At 46.1% G+C, this 22,902-nt stretch overlaps 2 protein-coding genes across 3 annotated transcripts in view; both read right to left on the bottom strand.

Annotated features, from left to right (window-relative positions):
- Positions 1-905: 905 nt before the first annotated feature.
- On the bottom strand, positions 906-20,933 carry G3BP2 (G3BP stress granule assembly factor 2). Of its 2 annotated transcripts, XM_051794518.1 has the most exons (12): positions 20,723-20,930; positions 13,556-13,674; positions 13,091-13,172; positions 11,948-12,121; positions 11,536-11,626; positions 11,161-11,263; positions 10,140-10,320; positions 9,103-9,201; positions 5,231-5,333; positions 4,852-4,980; positions 4,558-4,676; positions 906-3,821 (listed from the first exon to the last, which is right to left on the bottom strand). In XM_051794518.1, the coding sequence occupies exons 2-12, from the start codon at positions 13,648-13,650 to the stop codon at positions 3,549-3,551; spliced, it is 1,449 nt and encodes a 482-aa protein (XP_051650478.1). In that variant the 5' UTR covers positions 13,651-13,674; positions 20,723-20,930; the 3' UTR covers positions 906-3,548. The 2 variants fall into 2 exon arrangements, with proteins under 2 accessions (XP_051650478.1, XP_051650480.1); XM_051794520.1 differs by lacking the exon at positions 9,103-9,201 and having other exon boundaries at positions 20,723-20,933.
- Positions 20,934-21,570: 637 nt separating this feature from the next.
- Positions 21,571-22,902, bottom strand: part of LOC127474088 (uncharacterized) — an 80,237-nt gene continuing 78,905 nt past the window's right edge. Inside the window, exon 9 of the transcript XR_007905727.1 lies at positions 21,571-22,868. The gene's annotated coding sequence lies outside the window, so the exon portion shown is untranslated. The remainder of the gene's footprint in view (positions 22,869-22,902) is intronic.

The following is a 22,902-nucleotide window of genomic DNA, read 5'->3' as shown; positions in this document are numbered from 1 at the left end:
ACCCTGTTTGGTTTCGGATCCCATGATGTCCTGCCCTCCCCCTCAGCCCCAGAGAACACAAGTCTGCACGATTTACCTCACAAGCCAAGACCCCAAGGCCTGAACACTGCAGGCCCCCAGCAGTGGCACAGGGGATTGTGCTCCTCCAGGCATCTTTGGTGCCAGCAGATCTTGTACCTGTCGAGGCTGCTCCTCTGAGGACTTCTTGGTGACTCCAGATCTGGGGCTTCTATAGGATCCTGGTTTTTCATTCCAGTGTTTCAACTCACACAACTGCACCACTTTTCAGACACTTCCCAACTGCCATTTATCAGGAAATACTACTGCCAAGACATGCCCTTGGCAGGACACAGCAGACAGCAGCTACCAGGAATTTCACCCAGAGCAGAAGAGCTCCAGATTCCATGACTCAGCCACACCTCATCTATGAGCAGTGTGAGAATAACCCTTTTACCAACCTTTTTGGGTAACTTCTAACAAACACAAGAAGTAACAAAACAGGGACAATCACTTCTGCACCATCAAGAGTAAGAAGCCCTAAAGTGCAAAGCAAGCAATTCCAGTTGATTTTTTTAAGACAACTCAGCTCACAATTCTCCCAGCACCACCACAACATCCACGGAAGCTGTATCCTGTAGCCGGATGCTGCAGCCTGGCAGGGTGTGGAGGAATACCACCTGGGACACCTCTGAGAGGAGCTTGTGTCCTCCCCGGGCCACACATACCCTGAGGTGAGAGAAGCCACCGAAGTCAAATACTTCAAGGTTCATGAGGCCGCAGTACTGTGGGTTCCCACTGTCACTGGCCAGGTCAGCACCAATGTTCTTACAAGCTTTCCTGTAAGCCAGGGGTGACAGTGCTCCACAGCACCTGCATGCAAGAGAATTAGGGACATGGATAAATGCTGCAGACATCAGTAGTTTATTGGTATGTTTAGTCAAAACACATTCAGAATGGAAACTTAAAAATACTTTCCACCTGCAACAATTAAACTAGAATCTACTAGCATATAATGCTTGACACGTTACAGCAATAAAGATGGTAATCCACTGTCTTGAATACCTACTAAAGCCAAGATGGTCAGCCAAGTTTGTTGAAATGGAACCGTAATGACAAAATACTCCCACCATTCACAAATCAGCAACTAACAGTAATGGTCAGTGAATCCCTTCCTTTGCTCTGAGATACATTTATTATTGAGAGGGTCGAGAACACATAAGAGTCCACAGTACAGCAGGTGAGCTATCACCATGTAAACTTCTCTGGATGATGTTCCAAGGGTTCGTGTCATTTAAACAAGAAGCAAGCCAAGAAGCAGAATGGCTCAGTGGCTCTTTTTACTACTCTGTTTTTGTTCTTGATTATTTCCAGTGCCATTTGCCATACGAATGAATTAGGTGGCAGCAAAACACCACAGCACTATAGAAGGAAAAAAAACCTCTAGGCTACACAAACCACACTGGTGGCAAATTGCTAACTGGTAACAGCAATTTGTCCGAAGGCTTCAAACCTAGAGAGTGGAGTTGTGTGGCCAGCAGTTCAAGTACTACAGATTTCCAGGTAACAGCTGAAATTGCGAGACCTTCAACAAAAAAACTGAAATATGAAAATGCAAACTGGAAGAAATGCATCCCGGGAAAAAAAGCGTATGAAAATAGTGCAAGACTTACCATGGAACACAGAAGACCTCAAGTCTGGCAGAGAACAGACAGATGCCACTCCACCTCGCCTAGCGTAACAGAAAATATGTGCAAAATCCTCCAGCTTACTGGAAACCAGCAAATGATTGCATAATCCAGAGACAGACTGCTAGCATGCCCTCTCTGCTTCTGCTTGAAATTGCCAGTTTTGTATTTGAGGTCTCCCGTGCTCAGCAGCAGCTTCAAGTGGTCACACTTTCGCACAGACGCACCCCCCCTCTGCTCCTGACACCTTGGAGCCGGCACCGGCCGCGCGCCCTGGCAGAGCCCAGCTGTACCGTCTGCTCCAGCTGCAGGTTACAGGAATGTGCTCCGCAACATCAGCCAGGAACACAGCTCTTCGCTGGAAAACTCACCGGTCAAACTGCAGAAGAGGAGGTCTCCTTGCTATCCTTCGCTCCAGAGCCACATCAGTGCCAACTTCAGCTGAGAGTTATGTGCAACATGAGTACGAGTTTTTAAAAAAGTGCAACTGGAAAATGCAAGAACTTAAGAGCTGCTGTTTAGTTCTCTGAAAATTGCAGTATCCCCGTTTTAGAAGCTCACCTTCACAAAAGATGCTCAGGTCTACTCACTAGGAGCTGCCCAGAAGCATCCACCGTTCTGGACTGACTTCTGCAATTCATGTCCAAGAGATTGCAACTCTGCTTCCTTTAACTCTGACATTGATTAAAAAGAAGAGACAACCTGGAGTCTACTTGGATGCCTTCTTCCTCCCTTCCCCCCTCTGCAAAAACACAGGCGAACTTGTTAATTGAAGAGCAAGGTGGATGATCATTTTAGCAACGTTTACTCATTGAAAGATACTGCAATTTTTTTAATACAATTTTCCAATTATTTTCTTTAAATGCTTTGCAGCCACTTGGCTTTGCAGCACAGTAATTCATACACTATACTGTACAAAATCACCAGCAAGACTGGAATGATGTATTCATAGAAGGCACCATCATGCTTATTACATTACCAGAGAACTCAAATACAGTCAAGACAAGTTTCACTGTACAACGCTTCTCGAAGGGGAAAGGGGAAGGAGGAGTGTGTTGAGCAGCCATCCCTGCACTGAAGAGGGGCAGATAGAAAAATCTGACGTGAGCTATCAAACTCGTTGCGTACTCAGGGCTACGACTTGGAAACTCTGGGTTCTGGTTAGTTTACAGCTAAATGGATTCCTTCTGGAACAAAGGTGTAGTCTCGTTAAGGTTTGTGTGTGTACAGAGGTTGGTCACAGCAAGCAGAGCGGACGCCCGCACCGTTCCCCAAGCTATTCTGTCTGAGTAAGAGGATGAAGGCTTTCCCTCCAATGCCTCCTGCAGCTGTCAGTATGAATGAGTTCAGAGGACCCATTAGTGCATTTTGATGAGTGCGTAAACACGAGTTGGTTTGGAGCCGAGTGTTCTAAGAAGGAAAAAAAAAAGGCAAGCTTCTCCAATTGCACAAATTGCACTATTTGTGTTTCCAACAGTAGTAGGCAGAAACGGCAACACTTACACAAAATGTGCAGCAGAGGGTTTTTGACTGAAAGGACCTGAAAGCTACTGGGCGTGTCCTTTAGTTCACTTTTGTTGCAGATAGTTAACCGGTCTTTTTTTCTTTTCTTTTTTTTTTCTTTTCTTTTTTTTCAGTCCTCAATTCTCCAAGTCTACATTTATAAATTAACAGTGTGACTCCTGTTGTGAAATTGGGGAAAGAACGTCCACCTCAATTTAAATTGGAAACCAAAGGATGCTTTCACATCAAAGAAATGATCAGAAGGGCTGTGTCACATTCCAAAGCCAAAAAAAATTAACAAGAATGCAAACACGATGGATAATGTACCACTGACAAGACTGTCTGCCCCCAGTGGAGACTTCAGCGGCGCTGTCCAGTGAAACGGCCTTCCATCTGCCCGGTTCCTCGCCCAGAGCCGAGTTTCTGTGCCATGCCCCCCCTGGGGGGAGGTCCTCTTCCGTCCCGGTCTCTCATCATGCCGCCCCCCACGATTCCGCGGGGCCCGCCGGGGCCTCTCTCATTGCGGCGGAGATCCCTGCGGTCGTCGCCCCCGCCGCGGGTCTCTCGCTCCCGAGCAGCTCTGGTTTTTTTCTCTTCCACATTCAGGCGCACCTCGCCCCGGAACATAATGGGCTTATGGGGAAAAGGGGTCAAGGCACACGTTAGTCACCGCGTCACACAGGCCACCGACACAAGGCACGCGAAAGCTCTGCCTCGGCTGCACGCCTCGTGCCCAGCACAAACAGCACCTGGTCAAGGTTCCCTGCAGCACGCAGCCTTAGCCCTGCACAACACCACTTTTACATTCACTTGGCATGCAAGGAATAAAGTGTTTGTCTCAAGGAAAAGCAGGGTTGTCTTTAGCCTCTTTCACATCCAGCTTTAGCCTTTTCACTTTAGGGTTAAGCTTCCTGAAGAATTCTCTACCAGGTCTCACTATCACATCATAGAAACGAAAACTGCTGCTTTCTCCTCTCCAGTTCCTCCAGTGAAAACTGCAAATAACCCTGCTCCTTTCTCTCAGACCCAGAGTGCAGAATTCAGACATCCAGGTGATACCCTTTGAAGGGTTACCTGCTCCACTTTCGTCTCAAAAGGATCTCTAAGAGCAAGCGCCGAGCTCAGTGTGGTGTCTATGTGCGGAGGTAAGAGACCCAAATTCGTATGATGCGGTTTGAGGAACACTGGCACAGCTTTTGTGAGCTACACAGCACTTCTGACACAATGAGAATGACAAAACTCTGGTTTTCTTACAGCTGTTTTTCGAATACCAGACCCAACAGCAATACAAACTAGGATGGCCCACGTTACTTGGGGTTTCAGGCATTCAGTCCATCCCTGGAAGGGGCAACTCAGTGCCAATACTTACTTTCGCAACTAAAATTCGCTGGACCGGCTCAGAATCATCAAATACCACGAAACCAAAATTAGGCAGTTTTCCTCCCACTCCTTTAGTATTTATGCGAAGTTCTACCACATTTCCAAAGCCTAGGAAAACACAAAGGAAGAGGCACTTTACCAAAACCCACAGTGCCAGCTGTATGACTGCTCTGCTTGTTCCAGACCTCTGCAGAGCTGCTCCCCGTGTGGCCCTAAGTCACTGCTATGTGCCTTTTTAACACAGCTTTTTGTCTCAGTCTCTGCAGCTGAAATCACTACTTACTCATGAAGAACTCTTTCAGTTCACTCTCATCGATATCATGTGGCAAGTTCCCCACAAAGAGCTGGTGGCTGTCCGGATAGCGGATTATCCGACGATTATCCGACTCGTTCTGTTCCATGTCCCCTCTCCCTGTGCTCAACAGAAGGAAGGCAGAACCACTGGGATTAGATGATGTGCATAACCTCGGATGAACACATCTACGGACAGCACCAAGCACGCACAGTCAAACCAGCCTGGACTCCAAATCACATTCCCTCATTTCTAGTGGAAGGCAGCAGGAACAGGCAGTTAATTGTCAGCCAAATACAACACAGGCCTGTCCAGGAGACACCTCTCATTAACTAGTCCCAAGCAGACATGCAAGCTGAATCCACATTACCTGGTCGAGGTCCTCGGGGTGGAAAACCTGGTCTTTCCCTGGGACGCTGCTCACGAACGCGAGGAGGTTGAGACTGAGCTTCAGGTTTAGTTTCCACTCTTGGCTAAAACAGGAGAAAGCGCATTATTTAACACTGGCCCAATAAAAACCAACCCAAACCCCCAAGCTCACCAAACCAAACCCCCCCACAAGGCAAGGCATAGGTAAGTGGCATGCACAAAACAAATTCCAGAAGATATACATCCATGTCAATGTGTTTGGGAATATGTTTTTTTTCACCTCTATAAATTCCTCTGTACCAATCCAGGACTGCAGTGTTCAGTTATCTCTGTTAAAAGGTGCAAAGCAAACATCTCTCCACCAGAGCATCTCCCCAGAACATGGCTAAGGTGAATTTTCCATGTTTGACCAGGCATTGAGACCCCAATGCTTCGTTATTCACAAATCCCTCAACCTGACTGAAATCACAGAGGACATAAAGCTTCCTCATGCCAAGCTCAAACTTCACAGATTAGGAGGCAGTCCAAGATGAACACCGAGAGATGGGAAAACCACATTTTCTGTCCAAGTTCCTGAGGAATTCTCTTCCTTCAGTGTAGAACAACTATATGAAAACTACCCAATAGAAAGAGGAGAACAAAAGAAAAGTTCTTGGAAGTGTAATAAGTATTTCTAATACAATAAAGACACCTGAAATGATTACCCTGCTGAGGATACTGTTCAACTTTGCTGATGTCAACACCAAGATGCTCAAAGTACACCCTTCATATTTGGGTACTAGAACACCTATTCCATTTATATTTTGCCAGGAAAATTGCTTCTAGAGATAATTTGAGAAACAGAGACAGAACAATAAAAAATATTTCTATGCAGTCTGCTGGTCACTGAAGCAATTCTCAACATTTTTTAAATTCCATTTTCTGTACAACAGTTAAGCAGCTGCTGCTGCGCTGGGTTCTTATCTTAGAAAAACAAAATTATCCTTAGGAGCATACAAATACAGGACTAGCCTGCAAGTAAGATTAAACACAAGGGGAACAGCTACAGGTCCACACTGCTGGGGAGAAGTAGTTTATGTTAAACATCTCCCTTATTTTCCTTTAAGCACTCAAGACAACTGGCAGTTCCAGCCAGACAGGACCTCCCAGGGGAAAAAAGAGTGGATTTTACAGGAAACACGCAGGTATTGCACACCAAATGAATGCTTCAGCCCTCCTATCGCTTGTGCTGTACACAGCTAAGCCTTATTCTGTCCTTAAAATGCTTCTAGGATCACTTCTTCAATTCCAAGAATAAGCTAGAAAAATCAGCCTTCCTGTTAAATCTTGTTCCATTATATTTCCTCATGGGTCACTGGAGCTCCTCTGCCATCTTTTACTGACACATCTTTAATGTATTATAAATTATACCTCAAAAGCAAAATTTAATACATTCAGACTCCCATTCCTTAGATACTTAGTGTCCTCCTATTAAATCCTGAGTAACAGTTAACTTGTACCTGCTTGCTTTGCATTCCACTGAACTTCTCATCTAGCACACAGGTAATCTCATTAGTTGTTTTCTAATCAGCATCATCCCTTTCTACAGAGGAAGACTGCCTCAGTGCTCCTTGGTGCCAAACTGTGCTCCCCAAAACCCTGCCACTATTAGCAGCATCCCAAGATCCCTGAGCAGGGCTGCCACTCACAGCCCAAGCAGCAGCCAACTGCAACTCCCATCTGCCAGCACAGAGTACACCCAAAGACACCCAGAAAGGATTTCTGCAGACAGCTACTAAAGGAGCCAAGTGCCACAAACCCCTGCTTGATGGAGCTTTGACAACAGTGAAGGAAAAGGTGACATTGTCTCTTTTCTTCAGGAGCTCACGTGGGGAGGGAAAGGGACTCACCCTTTCTGAGCCAGAAGACAAGAATCAGGGAGCACCCTGCCTGCCTCTGCTCCTCTGCACCCCTATGATAGCTGGTATGTTAATAAAAATGGGAGATAAAAATACCTGAAAATGCTATAAAGCAAAGTGCCCATTTATGAATGCAGGCAGGTTGATTTCTAATCATCCACAATCAGAGAAAGGACAAGAAACGCTTCACTCCACAGCTGTAAATAAACAGAACTGAACTGGTTTATATCCAGAACAGTACATGTGCAGTCCTTGGAGGGGTTCTCAGTTAACACTACGAGGGCTGTATTTTTAACTTGACAGAAGAGGGGGGGAACTGGAACAATGCAGAGAAAGGAATGAGAAGTTAACAACTGCTTTGTAACATCCCCGACACCAGCTAGAACTGCATTCCAAAGGAGCCACCCACCCAGCAGTGCATCTTCTGTCCTCGTTTACATGCACACTGTCTGGCACTAACGGATCCATGAGAACAGGAAAAATCTGCTCCTGATTTGCAGCCCCTTGCAGAAATGGTTTAGGTGCCTTTCCTACCAGACTTCTGTGTCCCATTTCTGAAACGTGTGCAAGAAAAGGAGCTCAGAACTGAGTAGTGCTGGCCGCAGAAGAGCTGAGAGTTGCAATGCCTGCCATGTCAGTATTGTTCAGAAGCTTTCACACAGGACTACTTGAACATAAAGTCACAGCACAAGTTATCTAAAAGGGCATGATAAGCAGCAGACGCAACATGTACGCACTTAAGGGACATCTGTAAGCTCTCTTCTGCTCTCTGGCACGCATCATTTGAAATGATTTTTGCAGGCACATTACAAAAATCCACCCTCTCTATTGCAAATAAATTAAAACTCATTTTGGTTTTGCATAAGGAAAATCTATTCTGTACTACAAACCCCACAGTTTTTACAGGTTAAATACCACCTAAGTGTTCAAAGCCCCGTTTAGGCTGATGAAGACAGACAGGCTTCCCAACTCATTACACAGCCATTATCTGATGTCCATGACAGTCCCAGAAAACCCAAAAGCAACACCATACAAGGTGCTGGAGTTTGTTTGAGTCTCTTGTTTTGTTTTTCCTGTTTTCTTTTTTAACATGCATTTGGCTGAAGGCTAATCCCAGATAGGTTCCTCTCTGTCAGTAAAAAATTGAGAAGAAACCAGTGCAAAACCAACAGCTGCAGTAACCCAGCTGCTCTACTGAAAACTGAAGTCTTTTAAAAAGGTTGGACATGAGCTACCATGACATAGAGCGCTCAGGCACACAGTGCCAGGACCAGAGGTTAAAGGACACACGTTTTCAGGATTTCTATATTTCAGGAGGAAGCTGAATTGAGAGTCTCTGTGTCTCACATCAACTTGGCATGTGCAGGACATGAGCTGTCACCCGGTCAAACTTTCTTTCCTCTTTCCCCTCCTCACCCAGGCATCATAGGAATGGGAAGATAGCATTGTCCTGGCAAGGAAATGTGAATCCTTCCATTCCTTACACAGTCATAAGTTGGTACAGGGTTCTGTGACAAGCTAATTACACAGGGGTAATGAAATCCAGCATATTTCTGTGGATGTTAGCCTTGCAAGGCAATCTTGCACCTCAGAAATGGTGTTATCCCTTTTTACTGCTGGGGTAGTTCCACCAAGGCCCTTTTCAAACATACTTCAGAAAGCTAACATTTTGTGGGGAACTGGTGTTTTGTTTCCCCCTGTAAATCAAACCATATCCCCTTAACACAGGTAAAAAAACCCTTCAGCAGCGATTCCTAGTCATGATTCCCTATGAACAATTTTAACAATACCACCACCCAAAGTTACACCTGTTACGTGCACGTGCCTTCGCTTGCGACAAGGAGGTGAGTGCATTAACATTTAAGACACAATTAATTTGTGCAATTTAAGTCAAACAAGTTGATCTGTTAATTTAAAAAACTGAAGCAGTTTGCAGAAGTAATGAGACAATCCAAGGTGTTCACAGATGGGTTACCTGTGAGACTGGTGCTTTAACATGGGGTGGAATTCCAGAGGAAGAAACAGTACCACTAGGAGGCAGGTTTTTACTGGTCACTGAAGCCCAAGAGAAAGCCTGCAGGAAATGCAACAAACCTAGGCTACTAATCATGGCAAACCACTGACATTCCTACAGGGAAACTCGTCTGCTGAAAATACACTTTTGGTTCACATCTGACTTTTAAATCATTGTTGTGCAAGCATTACAACGGAGAGACAGGAGGCTGTGCAGTTCTGTGGACTCCGATGGCGTGGAGCAAGTGTGTACCGCGCTACCTGAGTGAGCCCCGTTCCCTCAGCACTCCCAGATCACTGCTTTCCATGATGTAACCAAACCTAGGACTGAAAACCCTGGAGTGGTAAGTGTCTTCTGCACGAAGAAAGACAGTGGATGCCAGAAGTTACAAGTGAAAATGCAAAAGAGAAAAAGAACTGGGAAAAACAGTATGGGAGACATGCTGGAGCTAGAAAATGACCTGGTCCAGCTTCCACTGGCTCTCCCAGCACTTCCAAGCCTCCCAGGTGTCACCACGGCAGATGATGCACAGTGTGCACTGTGGTTTTTAAGATTAGGCATCTCACCCCTAGAGGAGACAGTCAGTGCCCCCATTCTCATTTTGAACCCACAGTGCCAGCAATTTTGCATGTGTTAGTGTGTTATGTTTTTTTTTTTCAAGGAAGAGCAGTGGTTCCTACTGTAGGAGATTTTTGGTGGTGGTAGCTAGAGGTGTTTTCTTAACATTTAAAAACGTCTACACATGCATAAAACCACACACACACACTTTACAAGCAGAGCATAAAATTTACAATAGGTGATGAGCAGCACTTAAAAATACCATTTTTTCCTTTTTTAGTGAAACTTCCCATTTTTACACGTTCAAGGTTCATGTCTAGCTGTTCATACAGCATGACACTGAAGAGAGGGACCAGTATGGCCACTCAAAAAGGCAAAGCTCAAAAGCAAATCTGTTTTACCATCTGCACCCAGTAGCACAGATATGACTTTTAACTAACCTTCGGTGGTTCTTGTGGTAGTGAAACAGGTTCTACAGGAGGTGGAGACGGAGACTTCTCTTCTAGCTCCTCGAGGGTCTTTTCTTCTACTTCAGCTTTCAGCTCCTCGGTTTTTGTTTCAGATTCCAATTCTGGCTCAGGTTCATGAGATGATTCTTCCAGTGCCTCCTCTATCCCATTGCTACAATAATCAAATGCATTTGATGAGCTTTTCAACTGCTTTGTATTTTATGACTTTTTGTAAGCCATGCTGTGGTAACAGCTGGTATTAAAAAGATCATTGATGGACTCAGCAGACGTTGTCTAGTGATGTCATAACTGGTTTTTTTAACAAGGGAACCAGGAAATCATTTCTGGCCCTTATGAAGCCATTCCTACACTTCAAAAAAAGCACAATGGTTTGGTGGTGTTTGTGGGGGTTATTTGTGTGTTTGGTTTTTGCAATAAAATGTATTTTTCTAGTAAAATGATAATTTTTTTCTTTAAACTTGTTGAGATTTGAAGACACACAGGACAGAGACCTATTCTTCCAATACAGCTGTACAGCAGCTTCTCCAGAAGTAGATCTTCCTCTCAGTTTCAAGTGATACCCAAATTTGAGGAGTAACACTCCTGCTCAGTGCAGAGGGGTTGGACTAGGTGACCTTTAAGAGGTCCCTTTCAACTCAAACTATTCTGTGATTCTATGATGAACCACCCTTTGTCAACTCTTCACATTAACTACATCATATCTGAACAACCTTGGTCCCATTAAGTGTGTACATACACGTAGTTGTTACCTTTTCACCTCTCTTTTGAAACTAGAAGTAAAAATAACTAACAAGCATAAGAACACCTTCCATTTCCTCTCTCCAATAAAGCAGCACTGTTTCAAAATAATGTAACACTAACATAACACACAGCCCTGTACCAAGTGTATTTTCCTGAACTACCTGTTAAATCACATACAGAATCCAAAGCCAAAGCAATTTGGTCATTTTTATTAAAAAAGCAAGGTCATGTAATAAAAAGGACTTCTTACGTTACAGGATGGTTTTCATAGTAAGTACTGCTTGCATTCTCTTGCACAGGTTCAGGTGATGGTTGTCTTTCCTCCTGCTCTTCTTCCACCTCTTCCTCAGACTCTGACACAAAACCAAAAACTTCCTTATACATTTCTGCAAGTGTACACAAGCTGCACTCAAATAGAAGCATATTAAAATAGTAGCAATCAAAATAAAGCTTCATCAACGTGAAATAAGTAAAATTAGCTGCAAGAAAAGATGGAAGACCCTTCCTCTCATTCAAGAGGTTTGGTTGCTCATGATTTTCACAAAAAGAAGAAGCTGGAGACAGCTGTGCACACATGCCAGAAGAACAAGAACCACACAGACTCTACTCGTTCAGTCCTTCTCACCTTCGTCAAGTTCTCCTTCTGAATCCCCAAACACTTCATCTTCATATCTGAAGATATCATTATGGACATAGAACTTGTTTGGAACAGATCCCTGTAAAAGAGCAACATGCAGTGTTTAGCAAATACAGATTATTAGCAGTCCACAAGAAGGATGGGTTAGAGATAAGCTGTGGGTACACACCAACATTAGGCAATAGGACTATGTCCCTACAGCTGTTTTTCAAGCAGCACCTCTTCCCTAAGTACACAATTGGGCAGTAACTTCTGCCCAACTGTGACACATGTAGTGACAGCCTCCAGACCAAGTTTTAAAGCCAGATCATCTCTTTTGTCCCAGTGTGACAAATTGTAGCTACAGGTCAGATTTCCATCATCACTATTCGAAGTTTAACACAATCTCACACACACTTACTTCTGGAGCAAGCACAAAAGTCTGCATGAACTTCCTCATGGGCTGCCCATTGTTTGACAGCTCCCCCATGACCTGCACGACCACGCCGTCGCTCAGAGTGGCGTGAGCGTCCACGTGACGGATCTTGGTGTGGCACTCGCTGAACTGCAGGGACATCACCTTCTTGTGTATCTCCTAGAAATGCACACAGACACTTCAGCTACAGGGAGTTTTGTACAGAGCTGTGGAACACCTTTGAAATACCTGAGCTGGAACTAACACAAAAAGGAACTCCCCTGAAGCTCAAAAGATAAATGCAGGAACTAAGAAGTGTCTTCCACTGAGAAGAGTCTACTTGAGCTCATCTAACTTTTAATCTGAGTTTTTCCACTAGGATTCAAACACTTCTCAGAGTAGTCAAATAGCATACAACTTGCTATCCAATTTTTCCTGCTGCATTAAAACCAATGACATCTTTCATGGCTTTCGTTTTTTAAAGGGCCCGTGAAAGAGACCGAATTTATCTTGTGTTAAAAAATAAAGAAACCCCCAAAAAAACCCCAACAACAAAATCACCCCAACTCAACCCTCTATCCATTGTCAAAGTACCCAAATGTCACAGGAGGGGGGAACACCTGCACTGCAAAGATTTTTGTGCTGCTAAATAAGCCACACTGCTCAAAGACGTGGCTGCCACACGAACAGATGTCACTAGGTGACAAACATTACTGTGATAAAGAGGTACAACCAAAGCAACCCTCACTTCACTTCTTCAAAAAGTTTTATTCCACTTGAGCAAAACTGCACCCACAGAAGAATTTACTGCAATTCACAAAAATCAGTCCCTTTCCCAAGGAACCACTTCTAACCAAAATAAGATACATCAACAGCACAAGTCTGTCAGGTCCTCTTGATTTTGTTTCCCATCCCAAATGCACTTTCTGCATCCTAGATGCAAAGCTGATGAATCAAACATGACCCTCAGTAAAAGCAGAAATAAGCAAACAAGAAAAGTCAAGCTACCAAATTCCTATTTGTCTCTGAACAGGAAGCAGTACCACAATACATTATTTACCAGATAAGAAAGTCAAAGCCACTGGTAAAGAAAAAACCTGATCTATTCTGAACATTAATGAAGATTACATGACTGATTTTGATACTCACAGCTTGACCATACACTGCCTCTTGCGGCTTCCCGCTGGCATCCAGTCCTCCGTGGACATAAGAAGAATTCCTGCCATAAAACCTGCAAGTAGAGACGTGAAAGTCATAGAAGTGAAAAAAAATAGAATCAAACCCAACAAGTATTTTAGTCAAAAATCGTAGAGCTCAATGCAACAGGAATTTTCAGCTCACGAGTGCCTATCCAGTCTCCCCAGCCTCAGTAAGGATTTCTGGGATCTGTCCACATTACCCTTTTATCAGCTGAGAAGCAGCTCGCTTTTCCACAGAGGGAACACCTCGATAACATGCCCTATATCTGTACGATCACACTTGGTTCCAGAGGCTAAGGAATTTTCAGTAAGAGTTAGTCAGGTCCATTCCCTGCCATACTCAGGAATTAATGTACAAGGAACAGGACAGACTCTCGTTCAAAAGCACGAGTCCCTTAGAGTGTGGAAGTGTCACCTGTGGAGGAAGTCAGGAGCTTTGTTCAGCAGGGTGTAGTACTGTCTCACGAACTCCCGCCCTACGAGCAGGGGACTTGGCTTCTCCATCACCATTTCTTTGGTACACAGTGTCAAACGCTGCAACCAAAAACAGGCACCTTAGTTTGAGGATCACAACTTCCATACAACTTCCATACGTCACAACTTCCCCATAACCGGATGAACGCAGAGATATTAGAATTGAAACAATTCTGTGAACAGGGGCTTAATTCATCAGAAACTACCCACCAAGTCAGGACACCCTCCCAACCCTCATTCAAGTAAATAAAAAGATTTCAGTCAGTTCATGTATTACTTTGATGAGCAGGGAACAGTGGATACAAGGTCCCTTACAGAACGGGTGCTTAAAAAACCCCCAAACCTCAAACAACCAAGCAACAACCCTGTTAAAAACCTCTTGCACCATTTACTTAAGCCTCTGGCAATAACCTGATGAACATTTAAAAACCTGAGTTCCACAGCGCTGCAAAGCAAACAGGAATACACTTTCTTAAGGCAGCTGGTACCATTCCTTCCTCTTAAAGCACATCTGCTTCAAAAGGTCACTGTCACATGCGTAACATGAAGATGGGAGCACCAATATTCTGAAGCAATTGTGTGGGCTGGATTCACATCCTCTGAAGACTGGGGAGGGAAACCCTCAGTCCTCAGAGATGACTGAAGTCTTAGGTACTATTTGTCCAACCAAACTGCATTTCACATTTGTCATACAATGACTGGAAATAGTTGGAAAGGACTTCTGTGGATCACCTGGTTCAACCTGCTATTCTCCTACCCATTCACACCGTCTTGCAGACCATCCATGTCACAAAATGATCTTCAGTACCCTGGAAGATATTTTGATGGTTTGTCAGCAGCCAGCACATTGTTTTTTCCAGCTCACTTAAAACTGCCAGTGTCTCCAATCATGAAATTCCCTCCAGTTCTCACACTGAAGCTTAATCTACTTTCCCTCTCCAAAAACTAATGTGCAGGCGAGGCAGCAAGCAAAGAAGACCAAGTCAAAACCCCAAGTTTCCAACTTCAGAGATAATCCTAGAAACAGATTTTTGGTTTCTCACCAAAATAACCTTGACCCGTCAATCTACACCAAGGGCCAAGGGACTGTTCGCAATTCCAGCCAGACAGGACATAAAGCACGTGAAGTGAAATTGGGAGATTAACCTCAGCTCAAGAAGGGCCTGTAATAAAGGTAAAACACACACAGGAGCAGTGCCACAAACATGTCAGATCCTGCATCATAACGGAGCTCACAAGGAAAAAGCCCCAACATGTAGCTCAAACAGTTTACACTCACTGGACAGTCAAACCAATCTCAAACCAGCAATCCAAGACACAAGACAACAACAAGAGCTGTTCCCAAAGACAGTTATCCAGGAACCACACCTGAAACAACAATCTCACAGTCTTATAAGTAAGGCAGAAGGCAAGGCCTGAAAGAAAAATCATGAACTTGGGGATAAAAAAATCAGCAAATTTATTTTAGGCTTATCCAAAATTGTCAATATAACCTTCCAAGACTCTGGAACACAGTATTAGTTGTGCCTTACAGGAAGCCCCAGGGCAAGTAATTGTGCCAATAAGACCCAAACCCAAATGTCAAGAATACTAAGGGACATTAAAGGTTTGAGCCCTGAGCATGTTCGAATGGGGAACAAAGGAAAGAAAACAAAATCTGAGCAATTTGAGGATCTTCCCAGTATGACTCATACTACAGCAATGGCAGCACATGGGAATTCTAGTGAGACACCAGCCTTAAAAGAACAAGGACATCTCACTTTCTACAGGTGAGACTATTCTTTTTTTTCCTCCCCTGTCCCCCTTGCAGATGATGAACACAAAATTGGTGACAGGATCTTCACCACAAGTCCTTGAAAGAACACACAAGGATGGAGTTTCATCATGGTTTTTTTTTAAGACCCTATTAAAAAGCAGATGATAGCCACCACACATTCTTAGGAACGCAATAAGCAAAGTACATTTGTTAACAAATTGCTGGCATACCTCAAGGAACACTGAAAATGCCCCCGGGGACAAAACATAATAATCTGTGACAAGTCATTACACTCCAAGAGATCTGTATCACACTACATCTTTTCTTCACTGGAAGCTGTCCTGTTTCAGGAAGGGCTGCCAAAACCTTTCAGAAAATCTGGAAGAGGCAGGTATGCAATGATCACACACAGCCGGTTCTTCCCTACTGACTTCAAACAGAAGCTGGTTTAAATGCTCACAGACAGGAGCGCCTGTCCACGCTCTTCCACGTTGCTCTTCCACGTTTCCAGTGACAGTACTATCGATTTACATCACACAGTCACAGGATTTTACAGGATGCCTCTACAGTTCCTCACCTGTCTCAGTATTATTTCATTCTCTCTTCAGAGATCCCAGTAGGGGTAGCAGAAGCTTAATGAACTGTTCAGGTCTCCCAGGTCATTAAAAGGCAGTAAAATAAAACAGCAGGTACTCCTTGATAGCAGCACGGGCACCATGAAACCAGGTTTCCAAAAGATTAAAATCTCCACGTGTCCCAATTAGTAAAGCGCCTCCCTAAAGTCAAGAACCTGAGTCTTAGCAGGTCCAAGGGGGTTGGAGGTAAAGGTAGCAGTGAAATGTAAGCCAAACCTCAAGGCATGACCCTCAACAATTTACATAGGCCAAACTTACAAAGAACTCTATTTTCATGACTTACCAGGCACCACATATGCTCTATAAAAAGTTTATTTCCCCCTATCTTCAGTACATACTCAAGAAAAAAAAAATTAGTAACAGCTAAAAAAGAACCTGAGTGCTCTTCTCACTGAAATGAAACGAGCCACATTCTTTGATCAGCCTGAGCAGCCACTGGGAAAGTGTCTTAATGAGAACTTATGGCTCAAGGCACTCGTGTACACACTGGCCAGAAACAAAATACTGAAACTGGGATGGCAATCACCAGAAATCGAATACATTTATCCACTCATTTCTTTGTAGTGCAAATGTACTGTCCAAAACTCCCTCCACTATGCGCTTGACTAAATAAGCTACACACAGAGAATAACACAAACAGCCCTGCAATTGCTGCCTGTCCACAGGTAATCCTGCCCATGTCCTGCTGTCATAATTCATTGACAAATGTCATTTCCAGCCTTTCAGTACTTCTGGTTCCTGTGCTGCCAGGAAGGCACACAGGATTTGCAGTATGTTCTTGATCCAAGGAGAACCAGCAGCCACAGGACAGATCTTGCAATAAACTGGCAAGCTGGAAGACTAAATGAAACATGCAATCTCTTCCCCAAACAAGACTCAGAGGTGAGGGACCCAACTCCAAAACTGAAGGAGCATGCATATGTGCCAGTGCAATGCTTCCTGCAACTTTGATAGGTGTGACTCAAGTTCAGAACAACAACTTTAGCCTACAGGTGAGATTTCTTTCAAGAGAACAAAAACAATGGGAGAACTGGTACAGACAGGAATTATTTGTTATTTGCAGGCAAAGATAAGCAAATGAACAAAAGCAGAAAGAATATTTTCCTCCAAAGACCAACTGCAGGGTAGTGCTGAAATTTATTTAACATCTTTAGATGGCCATGACAAATAAAGCACAAAGTCAGCCCTTGCAAGGATATGAAACTGCTGTGGGCTGAAGGGATGACACAGGGCTCACTCACATTAGGATCTCTGTGCTGAGGCATGGGAGAACCAACTGCTGCAATAATCTCTCCCGTCTACACTGAGGTGAGAGTGTGCAAATTCATTCAGCCTGTAATCATCTCTATACACGGAACTTTATTAGGCTGTTTGTTCCTACAACTAAATAAAAAACCCCAACCAAAACCCAAAGCCCAACTCCTCAGCCATCGGTTTGCACAGGGGGGCAGCCCTGCAGCTGGCTCGGCAGTGAGCAGTCAGTGTGCCCTGGCACACCCTGTGCTCAATAAGCAGCTCTCGCTCTGGAGATGCCTTTTCCCCTATAATACACGTAGGCATTCCCGTTATTCTTTCCCCTGCCCTGGAGAAAGAAGAAACGTGACTGGTCCTCTGTGGCAAGGCACTGTTACCTGAGGCAGTGACTGAGCTACTGAATGGTGCCTACATGCTCAAATTTAGGTATCCAGAGAATAAACTTTGGCACAAAGTCTTTGGTTGTGCCCAGAGAGGTAGTTCAAAACCAATTCCATCCTGTTTCAAGACAGATCAACAACAGTGATGCTGCCTGGACTTCACCATATTCTACTTGGGGAAAAAAAAAAAAGAAAGGTTGAACTGGGTTGTGACAGCAGCTCAAGGAAGTGTCACCTGAAGCTGAAGGTAACGTCCATCAAGACAAACCTCTAAGCTTTGTGAGGGAGACGTGGGCCCCACCACTTGTTTTAATAAAAAACTATAAGCAAGTAGAGTGTTTTGTTTTATTGACAAGCAAATTTTACCCTCTGAACAGTTCATCCACAGCATTTGTCATAACTAAAGACATGCAGACATAAAGCTATACTTTTACATAAATCTGCAACAGTGTGGCTCCTGTCCAAGCTGCTGATCAGATTTGAATTTACCATTTAAACAGAAAATAAAATTGGGTAAAATGTTCTTGCAAATCAGAAAGATGCTCCTCACACCATGAGCAAACCAAGCAAAGCCACAAGAGCCACCGTGCTACTTCCCACACCACAGGAGCCCAGGGAAAACAGAAGGGAAGGGGAGAGCAGCTTTAACCATCTTGGACAGGTTTCTCTTGAACCCAGGTTACTCCTTGTAAACCGTGTTTCCTACTGCAGACAAGCCAGTAACATGTTACAGTGTGTTTGCTCCTGCAACCCATAAGCATGACTGAGGTCCCACCACTGCCACACATCGTATGAAAAAAGGTAAAAATCCAACTGGTAGCTGACTGTCCAGCTGGCATCCGAACACAGCCCTGCAGAGACTGGCGGGTACCCCATGGAAAAGTAAAGTTAGCATCAGCTGCCAGGAAAAGAATCCAGAAAGAGCAATCAGAAGTCCCAAACAGCTCATTTCAGTACTGAAACCACCTTCCCTCTGTCATGGCCTGCAAGGTAAGATCATCCTCCACCTGCAGTAAGGCCCAGCAGAGCTGAGTAATCTACCAGAATCCCTTTTACTTTATGATCTCCTTTACCCAATCTGCTACCACCCGAGCTGGCTGAGCCCCAAGGCACAGCGTGTAGCCCTTTCAAATCATGCTGTCCTGCAAGGTTGGTTTGGGTTTGGTTTGTGGTTGGGATTTTTGGGAGGAGTTTAACAGCGCCCTGTATTTTAGGCCCATGACTACCATAGGGGACCAGCTTCTGGGCAGTTCAGCTGTGCCATCCAAAAGGGCTGATACCCACTCGAATTGCAGCAACAAGAATGACCTGTTCTGGGGAAGCCACTCCATCTCTGTGTCATCATCCAACACTAGGTTCAGTGCCTTTCTTCTAGTATCTCATCAGATACATCTATTAGTTTGACATATTCACCTTCTCGCCTGTTATTTGAGTTGCAGTGCAGTCCTTCATTTGTCAAACGCTCTCAATAGCAACGATATCCAGTACCACAACTGCTACAGTAGAAGGAAGACTCAAATCCAACACTGTGCATTTAAGGTACTGCATTTCCTCAGCACATTTCCAGTGCTGTGAAATAATCCTAAGTGTGAGAGCTGATGCCTAATTTGAAACCTCGGTTCCATGAAGGAAAACGTGTTATTCCCACGGGCACCAGCAGCCAAGCAGATGGATGGCTGGCTCTTCAGTTTAAACCAGTTTGCACAGAAAAGATGTCACAACGGACACAGAATGCCTCCTTAATGACAAATCAACTCCAGGAGCTAAAGCAACACCAGTTTGTCAGCAACCACAACTTCTCAGCTCAGAATCCAAGTTGACAAATCCTGTACCCACCTGCAGTGCCACAGTAACAGACACAGTACCTCAAGAAACCTGGGTATGGATAGATATAACTTACCCTATTTCTCAACAGCTCAAAACTACCTTAGGTATCTTTACACTCCTTTCTGTACCAAAGCAGAACATTTGCACACTGAACTTGAAGTATCTAGAACATACAGAGGGCTTGGGAATTGCCAAACCAGAATGGAAGGCTACAATAACAAAATCTGTATGAATGACTAAGTCTTTCTGGTTGAAATCAAACAATAATCTCCTATCCTGTTGTTCTCTCCTGTGACAGTTCTTTCATGCAGTGGTACTCGGCACCAAGCTCAAGACCCAGGTTCACCCAGGTACCCAAGGGATTTAAAAGCTTTGTTGTGGAGATGCTCCTGGGTACCCACACTGGAACTGCAGTGACCTCTGAGGGGAAGGGGGGCTAAAGCCTGAGAACACACTGAGCTCAGCTCAGGTGACAAATGAGAGCAGCTCAGAGAAGATCTACTCAAGGCATCCAGCTCTGCAGAATAAAAGGTGCTCAAACAACTTCTGCCATATTACTGTGTGAAAACAGGGTAGCCCGAGTTATGAGTGGGGAAAGGGGAAGCGGAGAAGGGTGAGGTCTGCAGAGCTGGAGGAGCCCTCGGAGCCAGAGCTGCCATGGCAGTCTTAACTTGCAGGAGAGCAGAGGGCCCGCCGAGCCGAGGACGCGAAGCTAAGGCTGGTTCCGCAGTCCGAGCGAGGCCGACGGAGCGGCCCCGTCCGTGCCGAAGCCCACATACCTGCGGAGGGCCCTGCACGGCGATCGATCCCCGCGACGAGCCGGGAGAGGGACCGCAGGGCCCAGCGCCGCAACCCGCACCGAGCACCGCGGGCTTGGGGGCGCCTTTCCCCGGCGTCCCCGCGCCGCCCGGGGCGAGGCGGAAGAGCCGCCAAGGTGACGGTGAACAAAAGCCGCCACCCCCAGCCCCGAGCGGGGCCGATCCCGCGGGCGGGTCGGGCGGCGCAGGGCACAGGGGGTCGGGGGCGCTGCTCCCTCAGCCCTCAGCCCCGAGCCCGCCGCTCGCTCGGCGCGGCGCGCGCCGTTCCCGCCTCTCGCTCAGCCTCGTTCCCGCCGCTCCCTCCGCGCGGCGCGCGCCGTTCCCGCCGCTCCCTCCGCGCGGCGACCGTTGAGCGATCACCCCCCCACACACACACACACCTCCCACAGCCCGCGGCGGGGCCTACCCTGCCCGCGATCCCCCGCGCCGCTCACTCACCTCAGGGACAGAAGTCTCGGTGCGCGGGGCCAGGGGGCGTTTCCCCGCACGCCGCCGGGAGCTGCTCGGTGCCGGGAGCGGCGAGGGTGTCGGTGCGGCGGCGCGTCCCGGGCGGGGGTTGCGCGGGGCGGGCGGGGCGCGGCGGCGGCGGCGGCGGCGGCGATGTCACAGCCGGGCGGGGGAGGGCGCGCGGCCGCGGTCCCGTGCGTGCGTGAGCGCGCGCGCCTGCGCGGGGCAAGCGCGCGGGCGGGGCCACGAGGGGACGGGAGGGGGCGGAGCATCCCGGTGCTTTCCGCCAATCCGCGCCGGCTCCGCGCGGTGACGTCAGCCGCGCGCGCGTATTTCTCGGCGGCCGGAGGCCATAGCGGCCCAGGAGCATCGGGAACAGCGGCGAGGGGGTCACGGGCGGTCTGCTCTTTGCTCCTGCTTTAACTGATCTGCTTTTCTAGGTATGCCTGAGGGTCCGAGTCCTCCTACGGGATCAAGGCACCGCTGTCCGCCGTGGAGCCCGGCGGGCGCGGCACGAGTTCGCCGGCAGTGCATTACCTGGGGAATTTGGCTCCCGACACCTCCTCGGCTCGGTGCTGCCCGACCGGAGCTGCGTTTCGCTCGGACGGAGGTCTCCAGCCGCCTGCAGAGCGAGGGGTGCGGTCAGTGTTGGGATACCATGCGGGTTCGTGCAGAGCTGTGCCACTGTCTGTAGCTCAGGCTGAAGTTCAGGGCTTCTCGCCGAAAGAGCAATTTTCTTGAATTATGCTCAGATATTAAATAATCCAAGGTTGCGGGTGAAATACTAAATAATTCTTTCCCGCCGTGGCAAAAGCTGCCTCTTGTATTGTTTTATCTCCAAGAGGGCAGCTGGAGCGTGTCAAATATGTCTTTTGCAAATAACTCACTTTTGTATGGGCTCTACGTGTAAGGATGGAAATATTTAGAAACAAATAAATTTTCTTTGGTGGAAAAATCTTGCTTTGGTTGTTTCTTTGTTTCTTGGTAAGGAGCAGAATCTCCTTATGCCTGACTTGAGTGTGTCAGGTGAGTGCTGATGTGTGCACTGGCCCAGAAAGGGGAGTACCTTCAACCATCCCTGTTGGGAAGGCGGGGGGATCCTTTTTTAACTCTGTGGTGTCTGAAGCCCTTGGATTTAGGAGAGGAACTTAAGTTTTCTTCGAGGAACAGAAAACATATATTTTGCTGCTACTGGACAACGAAGTGTAAGAGCATCTTGGGAATTTCCAGACTGGGGCAGTTGTGAGTGACCTGGCTCCAGGTGCCCTGCTGGGAAGGGAAGTGGAGAAGCAGAGCCAGGGATGCCCAGCCTAGTTTTGGTGTGAGGTGACTGCAGGCTGGAGTTGTCCTGCTGTGGCTTACACAACTGCTGACTAGCTGTGATTGCTGTAAAGCACATGGTTACTTGGTGACCAGACTTGGCTGAAGGTTTCTTTGTTGCCCAGCAAGATAAAAACCCTCTGGGGCCATGTGCTGGATGGTGTCTGTATAGGTGAAAAACAGAGGCAATGGAAAAGCAAAACTGGCCAGCTGTGACATTTGGGTGGGTCCTGAAGGGCTGGAGGTGCTCAGACCTTCATCTCCAGATGCTACAAGAAGTGCAGTTAGAAATTAAGGTAAGTGCTTGACAAATTTTGTAATGACTGCTGTGGTGTTTCATCTTTTTAAACCTAATACGTTGGGTTTTGGTGCTTGTCTCCAGATAGAGGAGAAAGCTATTAATTTTAGAATATAGAAAGAGTAAATGTTCTCTTTCAGTTTCATATTTCATATTAAAGTATTGATTTTGTTCTTTAATTGGGGAAAACCAAATCCCTGAAGCTCCTGATTTAAATTGTGATGTAAGAGGGGCTTTCTCCCTGGAATGAAATTAACCAATTTTAGGAACTGATCATCCTAATTGGAGCTTTCTGTGCTCATTCACTGTATTTGGAATTAAAATTGCTTTAATTAGATATGTAGAATAAACCAAACACTGCCAAACCCTACCAGTAACCATCAGGAGAGCAGCATCAGACTGGGATCTGGTCTGTGGATGCAGTGCCTGAAGGGTTTCAAGTGATGGTTCTTGGCTGCTGCTCTTCAGCAGGAATCCAGGAAGTGCTGTGGTAGCGTCCAACGTGGGGAAAGTCAGCATCTGAAAGAAAATCAACTACTTGGTGCTCTTGCCT

This window comes from Manacus candei, unplaced genomic scaffold (assembly GCF_025592945.1).
Source record: "Manacus candei isolate 608988 ecotype Guabito, Panama unplaced genomic scaffold, ASM2559294v1 h1tg000039l, whole genome shotgun sequence".
NCBI classification, from domain to species: Eukaryota; Metazoa; Chordata; class Aves; order Passeriformes; family Pipridae; genus Manacus; species Manacus candei.
The sequence above is the reverse complement of the archived record's forward strand: the minus strand, read 5'-3'. Positions and strand labels throughout refer to the sequence as shown.

Coding starts and splice junctions, on each gene's coding strand:
- G3BP2 (XM_051794518.1), bottom strand. CDS start 13,650: ATGGTGATGGAGAAGCCAAGTCCCCTGCTCGTAGGGCGGGAGTTCGTG. Junction 12,122..13,090: donor AGGCAGTGTATGGTCAAGCT/GTGAGTATCAAA, acceptor GTGCATTTCTAG/GAGATACACAAGAAGGTGAT. Junction 3,822..4,557: donor AGCGAATTTTAGTTGCGAAA/GTAAGTATTGGC, acceptor TTTCCCCATAAG/CCCATTATGTTCCGGGGCGA.